Source organism: Orcinus orca, chromosome 18, assembly GCF_937001465.1.
Source record: "Orcinus orca chromosome 18, mOrcOrc1.1, whole genome shotgun sequence".
Classification (NCBI taxonomy): Eukaryota; Metazoa; Chordata; class Mammalia; order Artiodactyla; family Delphinidae; genus Orcinus; species Orcinus orca.
In genome coordinates this window covers 12,239,322-12,257,395 of record NC_064576.1, presented here as the reverse complement: position 1 = coordinate 12,257,395, position 18,074 = coordinate 12,239,322, and the positions used below count along the sequence as shown (strand labels likewise).

Sequence of the window (18,074 nt, the reverse complement as noted above, 5' to 3'; positions counted from 1 at the left end):
GCTTGAATTCCGGTTGGTGCCTGTTGTAAATCTTTTATCACTCCCATCAATTTGGGGATGGTTAGCAGCATTCAGCACATTTTCTCATAAAGAACAATTGAAAATAAGTACTGTTATTCTTAGTCTTTTTATTCTGAGTGAAAACATTCAGTTACTATATTTTTACTTTCATTGTATATCCTGGGACTGTATTAATATGTAAACTAAGTACTATAATATAGAATTTTCTTAATTTGACAGAAAAAAAGGTAAATGTTTGAGGGGAAGCTCCCTAGCACCATGTAATATAGTACTAATCTGGCCTGTAAATAGAGCTCAGGAAAGCAAAATATTTGAAAAAGAAATGGCCGCACATAACAATACCTTAATACCACATTTTTCCCTTTTGCCGTACGAAATGAGCCCTTTATAAGTGATCAAACTAAATAAAATTGAGTATTACAGTCTGATATAGCAAATACAGAATTTTTTTTTGAAGTAAAGAATTGGCAAGGGCTCAGTAAATATCTTTGTAATTTACTCAGTCAAAATAAAAATACTTAGTTGACACATAAATACCAAACTGTTGACTAAGGTGACTTGTTTTATATTCAAATATGAAGTCAAGTACAGTAAAAGACTTATTGTTATATATTGTTGAAATCATTGAATGGCTTCAAAACTTGAAAAAGTTATAAAACTTTTTCCATTGTATAAACCATTTGGTAGGCTTTATATTTTATTTCTATTAAATCTTAAAGGATTTTTCTCTTTAACTTTACAAAAAAAAATGAGGCGCCCCTGGTGGCTCAGTGGTTGAGAGTCCGCCTGCCGATGCAGGGGACACGGGTTCGTGCCCAGGTCCGGGAAGATCCCACATGCCGCAGAGCGGCTGGGCCCGTGAACCAGGGCCGCAGCGTGTCCGTCCGGAGCCTGTGCTCCTCCACGGGAGGGGCCGCAACGGTGAGAGGCCCACGTACCACAAAAAAAGAAAAAAAAATTTTTCTGATATTTGAAGAAATGATTTAAATGCCCGTAAGTCTTAAAAATTTAATAATTAACATGAATACGTTGATAATTGACAGGTATTCCAGAGTTGAATGTCCATGGCATTCATGACTAGACATTTTTATATGACATAAACTTGAGTAATCACTAATCATGTGCATGGATTTTATATTCCCAGTTTTTTCCATTGACTTGTTCCTCATTGATTGTAGTACAGCACTTCATTAATGAGATTTGAATTGAAAGAGGTCAATGTATTGAAAATTTTACCTGATTTTTGAGGAACCAGGGTGTTTCCTAGGTAAAAGTTGTTTGTCCCATCTTTACATTTCCATATACATGGAGGCTTGCCATAAATATTTATGGAATGAGTGAGATGAGTGCATTTTGGCATTTTTCCTTTCTGGGGCTGGGGGGTGAACTCTGCTTTCCATTGTGGGATTGTGTATGGTGGTATCAAACGGAATGAACTTTTATTTGCAATAACACTGGTAGCATTCATTGAACCTGCCTGGGCTAGAGCTAGGAATATTCTTAGAAAAATTCTTTGCATTTGCTGTACTCTAGTGTGCCAGGTGCTGGAAATACCATGAGGAAGAGATACCATCTCTGTCTTTGTGGAACTCAGTCTATTTAGGCTAAGAGAAAGTTGTTCTTTTGACTTAATGGCTGTGTTCTTTTTGCCAGACTTTATCCTTGACTAGTGTCGTGGTGTAAATGTAATACTAGATCTGGATTGCCATGCTGGGACATATCAAATGGGGAGAACCCTCTCAGGAGTCAGATGTCATACTAAACTCTCCTTCCATTGACTTTTAATTTGTTGTGGAATAGAGTTTACTATTTGACTTACTCTTTATAACAAGTTTTCTGAGACTGGTATCTTAGTGAAGAGTTTTTTATCCCCAAAACTTGATTTAGACCACTGGAAATTTAAGTGTTAAACATATATAGCATCTACAGGGCATTAGGGGCTAAGCTAGTACAAGGAATAAAAAGACATTTTTATTATACTGTAAGAGACTTTGTTTAAATGAAAAAAAACTGCTGGTTTTTGAGTTGCTTTGATAAAGATTAAGTGAAAAATCTCAAGGTACAACCATTTTTGCAATCATCTTGTAGGTATCTTTACATAAATTATTATTTCTGGATAAGTAAATTCAGACCATCTTCTCAGCTGTGAAAACTTTTTGTCACAGTTTTCAGCATTATGTTCCTGTGTGCTTATGTACTAGAGGGGAACTTGAGGTCATCAGAAGATTTTGAATTGTCCTTTCCCCAAAATGTGTTCTTCCTCAGATTCAGATATGTTTGAGAAGTTTGAAAACTGTATAGCGCTGCCTAAATAGAACTGGTTGTTTAGTGGAGTCAGGCCCCAGAGGTGAAACCCAGAGAGAGCATTCAGTGTCAGGGAGATTTTGGGTACAGCTGGCCCCGGAAGAACAGAATTCTTTCTACTATTTATTGTCTGTGACCTTGAGCAAGTCATTTAACTTCTGAGCCTTTATTTTCTTATCTGTCAGTATCCCAGGGATACCACGGAGCACTAGGTAAATGGGAGATAGGGATTCTGAGAAGCACAGTTGTCCTTTCCTTGTCCTCATCACCTCTGTCTAGAGGGAAACTAGGTAGATTATAGAGGATGGTAGCAGAGCAGACAAGCTCTTTGAATTTAGACGGCTGAGAAATTAACATGTTATCTACATTATTAACCTTCAAGTGGATAGATGAGAATAGAATATTTACTAAGAGGCTTCTTGGAAAACAATTCCAAGTGTACTTAAAATAATGATTACTTTTCCACCTTAAAAGACTGACGTTAGAAATTGTATGCATGCACATGAATCTACACTTGAGTTTACTTTTGTAGACATCATATACTTCGGGCTTATTTTTGGATCCGCTCTATCTACCTTTCAATTGGCGTCAATTTTTTTTACTGTTAAACAATTTGCTCTCATTTTACGTTATTATTGGAGAAGGAAAGAAGTGTCCTGAGTCACAAAACCTAGATGTCTAGATTTATTGAAATGATATTAAGTTTCCTGGCCAACTTTCTCCTGACCATATTCATTTGTTTACGTATATAATATGGTTTCAGTATAATCTTTGCTTGAAAGAAAATGTAGCATAAAGAAGTTGAATATTTGCCTTTTCTCTGACTTGCTTCATCTGAGGGTATTTCTCTGGTGGTTGTTAAGTAGTAACTTGAACCAATTCTACATCATTTGGTCTAAAAAATGTTGACAAGATAAGCAGTTTCCATGATGTAAGAGGATATTGAGTGAGCACTTCACAGCATGGTAGCTCAACGCTGGTCAAGTTTTTGGTTCTCTTAGGTCTTGAGTTCTGTTAATCACAGAAGAGCCTAAGGTAAGAAAATGTGCACATACATTAGAAAAATCTAGTTAAGAGACAAAGGTGGAAAGGAACTTGGTAAGTAACTTCTTCAGCATCCTCTTTCCTGACTTGTCTAAAGTATGTTCTTTTCACAGGAGAAAACTTTCACACCATACCTAGGTTGTTTGACTCCCCATGCATGGATCTTTCCTGCTCTTCCTTTCAGTTCTATTAATGGTGTACTCAGGACATTTTCTAACATGATATTCTAACCTTTACTGTTTTTCTTTTTCATGTAGGAAACCTATGAGAATATCCCAGGCCAGTCGAAGATCACATTCCTTTTACAAGCCATCAGAAATACAACAGCTGCTGAGGAGGTACTACTTCAATTCTTTGAATGTTACTTTCTTACAAACAGTCGTCAGAGTGGGTAATGAGAACTGTTGTTTACTGCATAGATATTACCAGAACTCTGAACTTAATTCTTTGCTAAAAGCTACTTTGGAGTTACAATTTTTTTGAAATACTCTGTATTAAAAATGAGAATTTCTTTTTTTCCATATAAGATGATTACATAAAAATTATTAAATGTAAGTTATTTTTTTGGTAGCTATAAAAATTTTTCTTCCTTGGAACAATTCATTCTAGAGGAGGAAATTGAATTCATTCAGTGTTTTAATGTATTGCCAAATGAAAAAATACTTTTTGTCTTTAAAACTTTTATGCATATAGCTATTTCTGGGTGGTGAAGAAAACGTGCTACAGATGTGTAAGGACAAAGACACACTTTGTTACAATCCTTTAAAAATCATGGTTTTCAGCAAATTACTATACTAAATTCAAATATATAGTTTGTTACTGCTTCTCTGCATTTAGCTGCTTTTTCTCAAAAGTAATATCCTTGTATATAGTTAATGTTAATTGAAAATCCTCTCTTATGGAAAAGGCATCAAAATACCCAAGTGTAGAAAACTTACTCCACCTACGAAACATTGCATTAGAATTTGTAAAGTGAGACTTCATTGCTAACAGTCACACTATATGTAAAATGCTTATATTAACACATGATGGAAATGAAGTCACACTAAATCCTATATAATGTTACACCTGCCTTCTTTTAGTCAGTTTAAACTGGCAATTTAGTGTTTTCTGATAACACTTAGAAAACACTATAATAAAGTGCCCTAGTTTTTTTTAAAACAGGTGACAAAAGGTACTTCTTCACCTTTGTAACATACTGTTTTTCTTTAATTCAAAATAAACGTCAAATATGAGGATAAACATAGAAGTAACTTAAATCTCTAAAATAGTTGGCTATTTTAATTCTTGAAGATTGATGCAGGTTAGCTGCAAAACAAGTTTTAAAGCCAAGAATAATGTGAAAATTATTGAATTTTATTTCTAAAAGCCTATTTTGAACCCTATTTAGATCCTGCTTTGACTTAGGAATTAGATGATTATGAACTAGCCTCAGCATCTTCATGATTCAGTGTATGTGTGAGAAGAATTGCACGAATTTTAACCACTGTTTAACCTCTCTGAATCCTTTGTAGAGCATAAATTAAAATTTTTAAGAAGTTTGCTATCAGCCAGAAGTGATTCAAATAAGATTTCTCAGTGAGAAGTAAATGGAGGGAAAAAAATGGCAAATTTTATTTGTATGGTTTAATTCTTTTTGTTGTTGTTGGTCATAGTCTCAAAGTAATTATAGTGATAATGAGTACCTGCAGTCCAGAAAAAAAGAACATGAAAAATCGGGTTTAATATTTTCAATGGTTTATTGACTTTTTATGATAAAATTTTAGAATGGCATTTGTCTCAGCTTTTCTTTTGATACTCTGAATGAATATTACACAGAAAGTGCCAAATTTAAATACATTTTACAAATCTGAAAATGGGATAAGAATATACACATTGAGATTAGGGCTTTTTAGATATGGGGAACTTGTGATGTTTGTTTGCATGAATGAAGTATAAAGATAAATGGATTTTTTAAATTAATTTATTTTTGGCTGCGTTGGGTCTTTGTTGCTGTGCACGGGCTTTCTCTAGTTGTGGCGAGCGGGAGCTACTCTTCGTTGTGGTCCGTGGGCTTATTGCAGTGGCTTCTCTTGTTGTGGAGCACAGGCTCTAGGTACACGGACTTCAGTAGTTGTGGCTCACAGGCTCTAGAACACAGGCTCAGTGGTTGTGGCGCATGGGCTTAGTTGCTCCACGGCATGTGGGATCTTCCTGGACCAGGGCTCGAACACGTGTCCCCTGCATTGGCAGGAGGATTCTTAACCACTGCGCCACCAGGGAAGTCCCAGATAAATGGATTTGATAGCGCTTTATCTAAGAGGCTAATGAAAGGGCGATGAACAGTAACATTGGCCAGGCTGGGAGCATAAGATTAAGTAGGAAAGGTACTTTATTCACTAGAATGAGAGCCAGATGGGGAAGTAAGAAAAGAGCATTTTATAGGGTTTGCGATTTATATTAAGATTTGTTTTTCTCCAAAGAATATATTTAAAATAAGAATTAAAGACAGGTTTGTCATTGCTAAGATATGTGTTCCTATTCAAGATCTAATATGTTCAAGGCTTTTCCTCAGCTCTAAACAAATAGCTTTTGTGTGGCATTTTCTGTACAGTAGACTGATGTGATTAGGAAGATTTTTATGTATTTTACCTATTATTTGTTTTAAAACTCTTAACAAAATACTTTTGAAATGAATTGTAAAACTAGAATAGTAAAGTACATCAATGGCAGAGTGAATGTAGCTTGTTGGAAATTTTTTCTCCAGTAAGACACCAAGTTATTAACAATGTTACCTATTTATAGGCTAGACAAATGGCTGCCGTTCTCCTAAGACGTCTTTTGTCCTCTGCATTTGATGAAGTCTATCCAACTCTTCCCACTGATGTTCAGAGTGCCATCAAGAGTGAACTACTAATGATTATTCAAATGGAAACACAGTCTAGCATGAGGAAAAAAATTTGTGATATTGCTGCAGAGCTGGCCAGGAATTTGATAGGTATGTGTGCAAATACGTTTATCATTATGTTATTGAACAAAATGAGTACATATATCTTTTTTTTTTTTTTTTTTTTTGCGGTGTGCGGGCCTCTCACTGTTGTGGCCTCCCCCGTTGCGGAGCACAGGCTCCGGACGCGCAGGCCCAGCGACCATGGCCCACGGGCCCAGCTGCTCCGCGGCATGTGGGAACCTCCTGGACCGGGGCACGAACCCATGTCCCCTGCATCGGCAGGCGGACTCTCAACCACTGAGCCACCAGGGAAGCCCTATTTTTTTTTTAAGTGGAATCTTGGAGGAAGACTCCACAAGTACTTGAGTATCATTTATTCTGTTCGAAATGAGAGTGATTATGGATTCTGCATTTAAAGCCAAAAATAACATGTTTGTGAAATGCAGATGTAATTAATACTTACCTATTGATCTTCAAAACTATTTCTCTGTGTGGAGAAATAATCTTCTAGTTTTATTTTCTAGTTTTATTTTCCCCTTAATATGTAGTTTTGAAAGCATAGTTTAACTTATAAACCTGCCAGTAGAAATAGAATTCAGTGGACTCCAGGCAGGTTTTTTTTTTTTTTTTTTTTTTTGCGGTATGTGGGCCTCTCACTGTTGTGGCCTCTCCCGTTGTGGAGTACAGGCTCTGGACGCGCAGGCTCAGCGGCCATGGCTCATGGGCCCAGCCGCTCCGCGGCATGTGGGATCTTCCCGGACCGGGGCATGAACCCGTGTCCCCTGCATCGGCAGGCGGACTCTCAACCACTGCGCCACCAGGGAAGCCCTCCAGGTGGTTTTTTGCTGTTAAAGTTGTGTTTATGAATTAAGCACATACGCTTATTATACTACTATAGTTCATTATTAAATACCCAGAAATATTTTTAGAGGATAAGGTAAATGAAAACACCTAAAAATGCATTTTATCTGCAGCCAGAACTCTTTTTGGTCTCACTAAAAACATTAATGATATAATTGGATATGCTGTGTTATTTTTTTTCACAGATTCATACATGTGATTTTAAACTTGGTTCATTTAGGTGGCATTTTTAAAGGTTGAAAAGAATACCTCACTGAGATAAGGCTAACTGGGAGAATTTTGCTAGTTGTGCTTAGTAAATTATGACACAATTTTTTAATCTCCACTACTAGTAATGCAGATGTTCAATTCAACTTACTGATACAACAAATTCTTAAAACCTAATAGGAAACATTAAATTTTTATATTTTAAGTAAGTTCTAAACCCACAGAAACTTGAATTTTTTTAACTAGGGAAGTTCTATTTTCAAGTTTTTTAAGTGTGCAGATAGGAATTTTTATAGATTACATCATTTCTAACTCAAAATCACTTAATAATGGAAGCATTTCCAGAATGTTTCAAAGTGCTCTCTCCATAAATTTTTTTGTCAGCACACTACCCACTTCAGAGAAGTTCAGCAAATGGGGGGGAAATTTTTTTTTTTTAATGCATAACTCATCTGTATTTTCTATAACTCTTAAGTTCTTTGTGACAGTAAAACCAGTGAGTCTCTTAACTTGTACAGTAGAATTTTGTGGTGGTTCATTTTTGTCACAAAGTATCACAAAAATCTATATTTTAAAATCTTGTTAAAACACAAACACATTGATAACATCCTATAGTACTTAAAACTGCACAGTGGGGCTTCCCTGGTGGCGCAGTGGTTGAGAGTCCGCCTGCCGATGCAGGGGACACGGGTTCGTGCCCCGGTCCGGGAAGATCCCACATGCCGCGGAGTGGCTGGGCCCGTGAGCCATGGCCGCTGGGCCTGCGCATCCGGAGCCTGTGCTCCGCAAAGGGAGAGGCCACAGCAGTGAGAGGCCCGCGTACCACAAAAAAAAAAAAAAAAACAAAACTGCACAGTGTGAGCACAGCTCTGGGATTCCCATTCCCATTCTCCAGTTTGCAAGTAATAAATATTTTGGTTTTAAGACTTGTTACCAAATACTGGCTTTGCCTGCTTTTTAAACTCTTTAATAACAAATAGTACGTATGAAAGATTCAACCAGTCCAGTAGTCAAAGTGTGCTTCCTTTTCTCTAGATCCCACTCCTGAGAAATAACCACTGCTGATGGTCTGTGCTTATGTAACCCAGATGCACACAATTGCTTTTACTAGCTTATAATGCCAGTTTATGGTGGAAGGACTTGATTTTATTGGAATTTTTGTAAAAACAGAACGGGTGACATTTTCTACAGCCACATATTTTGAATGAGCCTTACGAAATGAAAGGATTCACTCTTGATATTTTGAAGTTTTGATTTACACAGGTTATGCCTGGATTTCTTTCCTTTTAGATGAGGATGGCAACAACCAATGGCCTGAAGGTCTGAAGTTCCTTTTTGATTCAGTCAGCTCTCAAAATGTGGGACTGCGGGAAGCTGCCCTTCATATTTTCTGGTATACACATTGATCTAATTTGGGGGGGAAATTTAATGTTATGAGTGCCCAAAGCACATTTCAATTGATTATTTTAGTCTAGCTTAACTTTTTAGCCTTAAATAATGCCTTTAGATAAGCTTTGTATTTGTGTTGGAAGCAAAATTGAAAAGAACAAAGCTTTTCGTTTTCCATTATGATCCTTTTTTGTATACGGGGATTCTCTGCAATTTTATTTCTTTCCTTTGTCTTTTATGATTGTGAAAAAATTTCTGGGACAGTTTCTTCCTTAGGAGATTGACACAGTACCAGCTGTAGCTTTTAGAAAGCCACTTTAATAATGGCATCTGAAAAAAAAAAAATAAATAAATAAAATAATGGCATCTGGAAGCAGAGAAAGAATGCTGGTGAATCCCCACTGTCTTCTGGGTCTTCTGTGACCAAGCTTTAGAAAAACATAATATTTTAATAACCTCATTTATAAGTAAATGATCTCAGTTTAGAATTAAATGATTAACTGCATTTTAAAAAGTTTGGCCTACTGTACAGTTCTACTGCATTTAAAATATACAGTTGAATTTATAACTTATCAAGACCATATACATTTTTTTTGAGATCTACCTTAAGACTAGATATTACACCATTTTCTATTTTAGTTGTCAAGTGTATCTTTATATCAGTAGTCCAAATTGGAGAATTAAGTAAAAGTATTCAGTTTAATTATTTACCACCTTTAAAGTAGAGCAGAACTTGGACTGCCTGGATCACCAAGGCTGGGAGTTGATTGTGAGCATGGTCATTACAGTTACCACCTGAACCCCTGTGCTTGCTCTTGTCCCATCCTGCACTTCAGGTCAGCTTCCCCCTGAGACAGTGATAAGGATAAAGCAGAGAGCTGGGATGGGTGTGCACCTGGGTCGCCTCTACTCCCAGTCTGATTCCACTGTGTTTGTTTTCTGTTCACCTGACCCCAAAATAGGATTGCTTGGAAAATGGGTAGATGAAGTCCAGCCTTAAGGATTAATGTAAACTTTTAAGTCAGTTAGACACGTAATTAGATGTATAATGTAGTTTTTTTTTTTAATAAATTTATTTTATTTTTGGCTGCGTTTGGTCTTCATTGCTGTGCACGAACTTTCTCTAGTTGTGGCGAGCGGGGGCTACTCTTTGTTGCGGTGTGCGGGCTTCTCATTGCAGTTGCTTCTCTTGTTGCAGAGCACAGGCTCTAGGCAAGTGGGCTTCAGTAGTTGTGGCTCGCAGGCTCTAGAGCACAGGCTCAGTAGTTGTGGCGCACAGGCTTAGTTGCTCCGCAGCATGTGGGGATCTTACCGGACCAGGGCTCGAACCCATGTCCCCTGCACTGGCAGGTGGATTCTTAACCACTGCGCCACCAGGGAAGCCCCTGTAATGTGGTTTTTAAAGCATGCCTTGGATCATTTTTTCAGGAACTTTCCTGGAATTTTTGGAAATCAACAGCAGCACTATTTAGACGTCATCAAACGGATGTTAGTTCAGTGTATGCAAGATCAGGAACATCCATCGGTAAATAATTTCAATTCCGTTAATATTAACACCTAATTTAATATAGCACCTAACTTGTGAAAGAAATCTATGTGTTTGGAGATCGTCTTTGCTTTTATACTTTAAAATATAACTACTAGTTTTACTGATAAAGAAAATTTTCGTCTTGAGTAAGAAAACTTGAACTTGCATCTATTAAGAATTTCTCGTGTTTGGCATTTTTACTCTCTTCATTTTAGATCAGGACATTATCTGCTAGAGCTACTGCTGCATTTATACTTGCAAACGAACATAATGTTGCCCTGTTCAAACATTTTGCAGACTTGTTACCCGGATTCTTACAGGTAAGAAAACAGTTTAGAATAGGTGATAATTATATCCTTAGTGGTTTTCTGTTGCTTACATTCTCATCAGAGTTCTGTAATGCATTCATTTATTCAATAAATATTTGTTGCCTACTATGTGCCAGCTGGGGATACAGCAATGAACAAAACATGCAAATCTCTGTCCCCGTTGAGTTAATATCTTTTGTCTTTGACAGACCTTTGGTCTCTTAGTTTCAGATTTTTTCTATAAGGCAAATGATACGAGCAATTTATGTTTATTATTGAATATGTAATCACATAGGTTATTTCCATTAGAACAACCAAATAACCTATGAAATGTAATGCCCATTTTTACATAAGGAGAAACTAAGGAGGAGAGGGTAAGAAACTTGCCCAAGGTCACAGTGTTGGTAAGTGGTGAAATCATGCACAATTGAAACCCCAATTGGACTGCAGTCCTTACGTTAAATACAGGGCTTGTAACAGTTTGTCTTATAAAGTAAGTAGTTTATGGTTAGTTGACATTATTGGATTCCATTATTTTAAGGACATCTGCCTCAATCAGAAAGTGAAGTAAGCTTGGGTGAGTTAGAGTAGTTATGCTCAACCTAGTCAGCCCTCAAACCCCCTTTATAACAAGTATTTTATAACTTTCCATAGTCCTTCTTAAAATGAAATGCATAGTAGCAATTCATGTACACATACAAGTTTTTAAAATATCAATGTATGGCCTTAAGTGGATACAAAGAAGAAATAGAAAGTAATGTCTAATAAAATGGCATACTTTTCCACATATAAATGCTAGGGCCTGACCACAACAAAGACACAGTAGACTGGGTGATTTCTAAGTGATCTATACAAATGCAGTAGCTAAAAATGTGGACTGATACAGAGGTATCATCGGCGGTTCGAACACCATGATTTCTGTTACTGTTGGTGATTTGAACTGGTGATTTCCAGAAATGGTGAAGTTCTGGACAAAACAAAATATGTATTCCTTCTCAATTTATACAGTATTTACATTTTGCGGGGGGTGGGGACATCATGGTACATTAAAACCAGGCAAAAAATAATTTGTGAGTTAGGTTCTAGGTTCAGATCATTATAAATGAGATTTTCATTTATGTAAGTGTCTGGCATAATCATGCAAGATGCATGGTAAGAAAGTCAGATGAGTTCTTCGTAAGCATTTGTGTCACAGATGTAGGACATATAGTACCCCTGGCCTTTGTATTTCCTCAATCTGTGACAACCAAGAAGCACCTCCTGAGAGGAATAGTGCCCCTGCTGAGGACCAGGTTAGAGAGGATTTAGGGGAGCTAAAACTAAAGGTTCATATGTGATAGAGTTATTACCAGAACTTAGTAGAAACTTTTTTCCCTGTGCTATTAAGCTGAAAAGATAGTTTAGGTCAATGACAAAACATTAACTGATGAAACATTCTATTGTTTTAGTAGTTGATTATCTACAAATCTTTTTTTTAAAATTTTATTTATTTATTTTTGGCTGCGTTGGGTCTTCGTTGCTGCATGCGGGCTTTCTCTAGTTGCAGCGAGCGGGGGCTACTCTTCGTTGTGGTGCGCGGGCTTCTCATTGTGGTGGCTTCTCTTGTTGCAGAGCACGGGCTCTAGGCACACAGGCTCAGTAGTTGTGGCTCACGGGCTTAGTTACTTCGCGGCATGTGGGATCATCCCAGACCAGGGCTCGAACCCACGTCCCTTGCATTGGCAGGTGGATTCTTAACCACTGCGCCACCAGGGAAGTCCCTTATCTACAAGTCTTGAGTTACACATTATTTAAGTCTAATTTCAGATTTTTCTTCCTCTGAATTTAGAATAAGGTAAAATGTTAGAACTTTTAGGAGTTGTGACTCTGAAATAGGCAAAGGTAGATACAAAATGCATACTTAAATTCCACAGTGACCAAACTTGACATCAAAGAGAAATAAATCGGGTGATATTGGACACTTTAAATGTATCATAGGATCTAGTATTTACTATATGTGTGGGTATTGGAAGGACAGAGAAAAAGGGATTCCGTCTGGTTATGAAAAAATTCTTTGCCAGTCTTAAGTGTTGTTGTGGTTATTATAGTTGCACTGGTTTTAATTTTTACTTAGGTTTCAATCTTTATGTGTTTCTAGTTAACATTAGGCAAAAGGAAAATATATATGTGGTTGTAGGTAGAATATCTGCATAATGTTGATTGCTAAGTTATTACTCAGTGAAAAAGAATACTAGTACTTCTTTGTTGTCTGCCTCTTGATGTTCTGGCCAATGAGGCATCATAAAGTGACTCTTGAACACAGACCTTATTTATTTCACCTTTTCTAGGCTGTAAATGACTCATGCTACCAGAATGATGATTCGGTCCTAAAATCCCTTGTTGAGATTGCAGACACTGTTCCAAAGTATTTACGTCCTCATTTGGAAGCAACTTTACAGCTAAGTCTGAAGGTAAATTAAATACTTAGGTAAATGTTCCGTTTCTTATTTTCCGTGAATAAACTACTAAATATATACAAGTATGTCTTTTTTTGTAGTTGTGTGGAGACACCAGCCTCAATAATATGCAACGCCAGCTTGCCCTTGAAGTAATTGTGACCCTCTCTGAGACTGCAGCTGCTATGTTAAGAAAACATACCAATATTGTTGCACAGACTAGTAAGTCAAAAGTCTTTAAGTAGTTGGTGTTACGGTGGCAAAATTGTTGGATAAGTTTGCTGAGAGTTGTGCGAGTCCACAGATTCTATTGGTAGAAGGAATGTCCTTTCAAACTCAGGTGATTCTGGGGAAATGCACTTGTACTTCTTAACTGCATGGACCCAACATGATGGCCATGCTACAGCACCCTGAAACCTCAGAACAGCAGGCATGACTTATAATACCTGGAAGTAGATCGAAAGATATACAGGACCTCTATGGGGAAAATTGGATGACGCATTGAAAGACTAATAGCAGAAGCAAATATTAGTACTCCTCAAATTAACCTAAAAATTCAATATAATTTTAGCCAGAATCACAATAGAATTGGTCATGATAAGATTGATTCTAAACTTTGTGTGGAAGAACATAGGGCCTGGAGTAGCCAAGACAATTTTGATGAATAAAGTACAGATCTTGCCTGTCAGCTATGACGATTTAGAGTTTGTTGATGGTGCAGGTAATAGATGAGTTGGATAGAACGAAAGGGTCCAGGAGCAGATCCACTCACATGGAGACAGAATGGACTTAAAAAGGTAATTCATCAAAGGTCGTTGGCACAACTGGTTATTTCTATGGGAAAAACATATCCCAACTTCAAATATTGTATGAAACCCAATTTTCGGTTGATTAAACGTGAAATAATAGATACATTTTATAAGTAAAGCTTTTAATAGTAGAAAGTGATTTTTTTTTAAGACTGAGTCAGAAACCATAGATGCAAACATTACTAAATTTGTACTAAATTTGACCATCCAAATACATCATGAGTGAAATTAAAAGATAAGCCACAGACTGAGAGAAAGTAGTTCATTGCACACACATCAACAAAGTTTTGGTGTCCAGAAAATAGAAGCTGGGAACTTACTGGATTCCATTATTTTAAGGACATCTGCCCCCAATCAGAAAGTGAAGTAAGCTTGGGTGAGTTAGAGTAGTTATGCTCAACCTAGTCAGCCCTCAAACCCCCTTTTATAACAAGTATTTTATAACTTTCCATAGTCTTTCTTTCCTTTTTTTTTTTTTTTTTGTGGTACGCGGGCCTCTCACTGTTGTGGCCTCTCCTGTTGCGGAGCACAGGCTCCAGACGCGCAGGCTCAGCGGCCATGGCTCACGAACCCAGCCGGTCCGCGGCATGTGGGATCTTCCCGGACCGGGGCACGAACCCGCGTCCCCTACATCGGCAGGCGGACTCTCAACCACTGCGCCACCAGGGAAGCCCCATAGTCTTTCTTAAAATGAAATGCATAGTAACAGTTCGCAATAGAGGAATCTGAAATAGCTATTAAACACTGCTCAGTCTCCATAAATACAGATGTAATTAACTATCAAATACCAACTGTCAGAAAGTTTGACAATATCAAGTGTCGATGAAGGGTGTGGAGCAGAGAGAACTCACAGGAGCGCTTCACACCTTGCACAATATACAGACAGGCCTCCTTTGACCTTCCCATAGGAATCAAGTCTATGCCGCCACTATGGAGAGCAGTTCAGTGGGTTTTAGTAATATTAAAGATACTTGTAACAATTTCATGCCCTGAACTCACACTTGTCAAGGAGATATGTATAAGAATCTCATCAAAGCAAATTTTGTAATAGGAAAAAAATTAGGAACAACTGAAATGTCCACCAACAGGATAGTGTGTTTATATAATGAAATGCTATGAAGTAATGCAAATGGAATCCATGTGTGCTGAGAAAAAAGCAAATTGCCAAAGGATATATATAGTGATACCATTTATTATATAAAAGTAAAATCTTGGAATAGTACTATATGTTATACATAGAGGAAACTATATAGTTCAAGTGTAAAAACAGTTTGGTAATGAGAAACATTGATTTTATTATGGTGCTTGCTTCTGGTGAGGGAGGAAGAGGACGTAACAGGATTTGGAATATCTGACTTTTATCCTTAATGTTACTTCTTAAAAAGAACAAGATCTAAAGCCAGTGTGATAAAAAAGGTAAAAATGTAACAAACCAGATTTGGGGAGAACAGGCAAATAATTTTTTTGTTTTACTCTTAGAAGCAAAGCAAATCCTTTGTTTTTTACTTCTTAAAGTTGTTAGTACATGGTGATATTGACAAAATTAAAGAGACAGTCTTCGGGTATGAAATAATTATTTTCTTTAGTTCCTCAGATGTTAGCCATGATGGTGGACCTTGAAGAGGATGAGGACTGGGCAAATGCGGACGAACTAGAAGATGATGATTTTGACAGGTAGTCACACACACTAGAAACCGTGAAGGTTCCTTGACCGGATAGAGCAAGGTCGGGTGGCAGTGAGGGCTTAGGGTTACAAGGCCTATCTCTTCCCCACACTGTATTCCGTAAATCCGAAGTTAAACTTTTAAGTTTGGAATATCGGACGTTTAGGCTTTCTCCGTTGTGTGTTTCTCTGTACCAAATTTTTTAAATACTTATCTTTAATAAAGTAGCTATCTTTATTACCCTGTTTTACTCTAAATTTTCTTCAAGAATTTTTTAATAGTATCTTCTAAAATATATATAAAGAAGCTTTATTGTGATAAATGCCTTTATATGCATAGGCGTTAACTTAGAATAGTGTTTTCCCCAAATAATGCAATTTATGTTTAGGATAGAGAGGAGGCAATGATGGTGAGATTCATACACTGGGTGACAGTAACACTCAAATTACTATTTTACTTGTTTTAACCTAGTAGGTACCCATGAATACAGATTCCTGTGGAAAAGTCGATCAGAATTTATATTCACTGTGAAGTAGTGATAATGGCTCCTTACATATATGAAACATAGCACGTCAGAGCAGCTATTTTAATTTGATTCTTTCAGTGGTCCTAAAGGGTATAGTATCATATTATAGATGCAGAAATGGAGAGGGAGGATTCAGTGATTTGTCCAGGGTTGTCTAGCCACTCAGTAGACTGGGCTTAATACCACTTCCCTCACTCTTCCCAGTGAATCATACATACTGCCTTACCTCCTTTTCTTAAAAAGAACTGAAATAATTTCCCCAGAAGACTGGTAGTTGGTGTAAGCTACTATAACAGATATTAGATAGAATTAGACATTCGATTTACAGACTATATGGTGTCTTTTTGAAACTTAATCCTATTATTAAAAATGACTGACTTTTGGCCTAAATACTCTTTAGAAGTATGAAAATAATGCTTGACTGGAAATCATCAAATAGGGCTGAAGAGAAGACTGGGCTCCAATCAGGTTTTCTTGCCCTGGTTCAGTTACTGTTATGTGCTGCTACCTGGCTTAATTTGCCCTGTAAAAGGCACTTAACATTTATATGGTGCTATTTTTTTTCTGGACTGGGTGAATAAGATTTTATCTGTGAGTAAATAAGGCATAAATATATTTTCAAGGTCAGTTTAAGTCTAAGAACCTGTTCTGAAGGTCATAGTTTCATCATTCTGGTCTTGCCTTCACACAGAACAGTTAAAGATTATGCACATGACAAACTCACTGCTTATCTTGCAGTTCTAAAACAGAATTAATGTGCGAAGGCTTTTATGCCCAAATTTTTCTTCAGTTTTCAGGGAAAAAAACTAGAATTTACTTTCACCAATGCATAGTTTTTTGCAATGCAAATTGCACCCCTTAAAGATGAATAAGCTCACAGTGAGGAAAAAATCACATACAGGCTCAGTACCTTTTTCAGTTTTCTATGTTCTCCCCACTGATAAGTTTGAAGAATATATTTCCAGGAAATGATATACACAAGGCTCTCCTAAACACTCTGCTTACCCCTGAGTCTTGAAAGTGTCAGAAGCTAAGTTATAACCAGTGAGTGGTGTGTGGGGGGAGAGTAGGAAAAGGCTTGAAAGGTCAGATTCAGACATAAGACTTTTTTTTTTTTTCTGCGGTATGTGGGCCTCTCACTGTTGTGGCCTCTCCCGTTGCGGAGCACAGATTCCAGACGTGCAGGCTCAGCGGCCATGGCTCACGGGCCCAGCCGCTCTGCGGCATGTGGGATCTTCCCAGACCGGGGCACGAACCTGTGTCCCCTGCATCGGCAGGCGGACTCTTAACCACTGCGCCACCAGGGAAGCCCCAGACATAAGACTTTTAAACCACAGTGAGGCATGATAAAAATTTTATCCCCCCTCTTTTTTAAACTCTAGGGTTTTTTAACCCACAGCTTCACTACATATATTAGAAAGACCACTTGAATTAATTCTTCTTCAGTCTCAGTTTAATAACATGTTTAGAAATATGTCCGTGCAGTGTCCTATTCTTGTGTATTTTGCTTATGTCACGATTATATCATTTTGTTTGTGTGTAGCAATGCGGTTGCTGGTGAGAGTGCTTTAGACCGAATGGCTTGTGGACTTGGTGGAAAGCTCGTCCTGCCGATGATCAAGGAACATATTATGCAGATGCTTCAGAATCGTAAGCTGTTATCTCTTTCAAATGCTAGAATAGTGGAGTGTGGCTTTCCAAATCGTAAACTCTAACAAATGCTTAGACTGTGTCTAAAAGTCAGTCTTTGCCTTTTTATATTCTATGTTTAACCTAATTCTCATATTGATAAAATCCTATTCAGTCATCTTTAGAACCACTCAGTCTTACAGTAAAGAATATTTTTTCCTCAATACTGCAAATATTATTCAATTCTCCTTCCCCAGAATGGGCTACAGTATATGGGAAAAAATTAAAAATTCTAAGGAAAATTGACAGATTTACTCCCTAGCCAGAAATATCTAAATTTGAATTTAAATAAAACACCATTATTTGGATGTTTATGAAGTATGCATGTATTTGATTCACAGTCTTCCTTCATCTAATATC

The 18,074-nt window shown here is 37.3% G+C and overlaps 1 protein-coding gene across 2 annotated transcripts in view; it reads left to right on the top strand.

Moving 5' to 3' along the window:
- IPO5 (importin 5) overlaps positions 1-18,074 on the top strand; it is a 45,958-nt gene that overhangs the window by 7,410 nt on the left and 20,474 nt on the right. Inside the window, exons 3-11 of one of the 2 annotated variants that reach the window (XM_033435107.2) lie at positions 3,627-3,707; positions 6,154-6,346; positions 8,657-8,759; positions 10,184-10,280; positions 10,499-10,603; positions 12,919-13,041; positions 13,128-13,248; positions 15,422-15,509; positions 17,569-17,675. In XM_033435107.2, the coding sequence (XP_033290998.1) occupies positions 3,627-3,707; positions 6,154-6,346; positions 8,657-8,759; positions 10,184-10,280; positions 10,499-10,603; positions 12,919-13,041; positions 13,128-13,248; positions 15,422-15,509; positions 17,569-17,675 (1,018 nt within the window). Of the gene's footprint in view, positions 1-3,626; positions 3,708-6,153; positions 6,347-8,629; positions 8,760-10,183; positions 10,281-10,498; positions 10,604-12,918; positions 13,042-13,127; positions 13,249-15,421; positions 15,510-17,568; positions 17,676-18,074 lie in introns of both variants that reach the window. The other variant, XM_033435106.2, reaches the window with a different exon arrangement.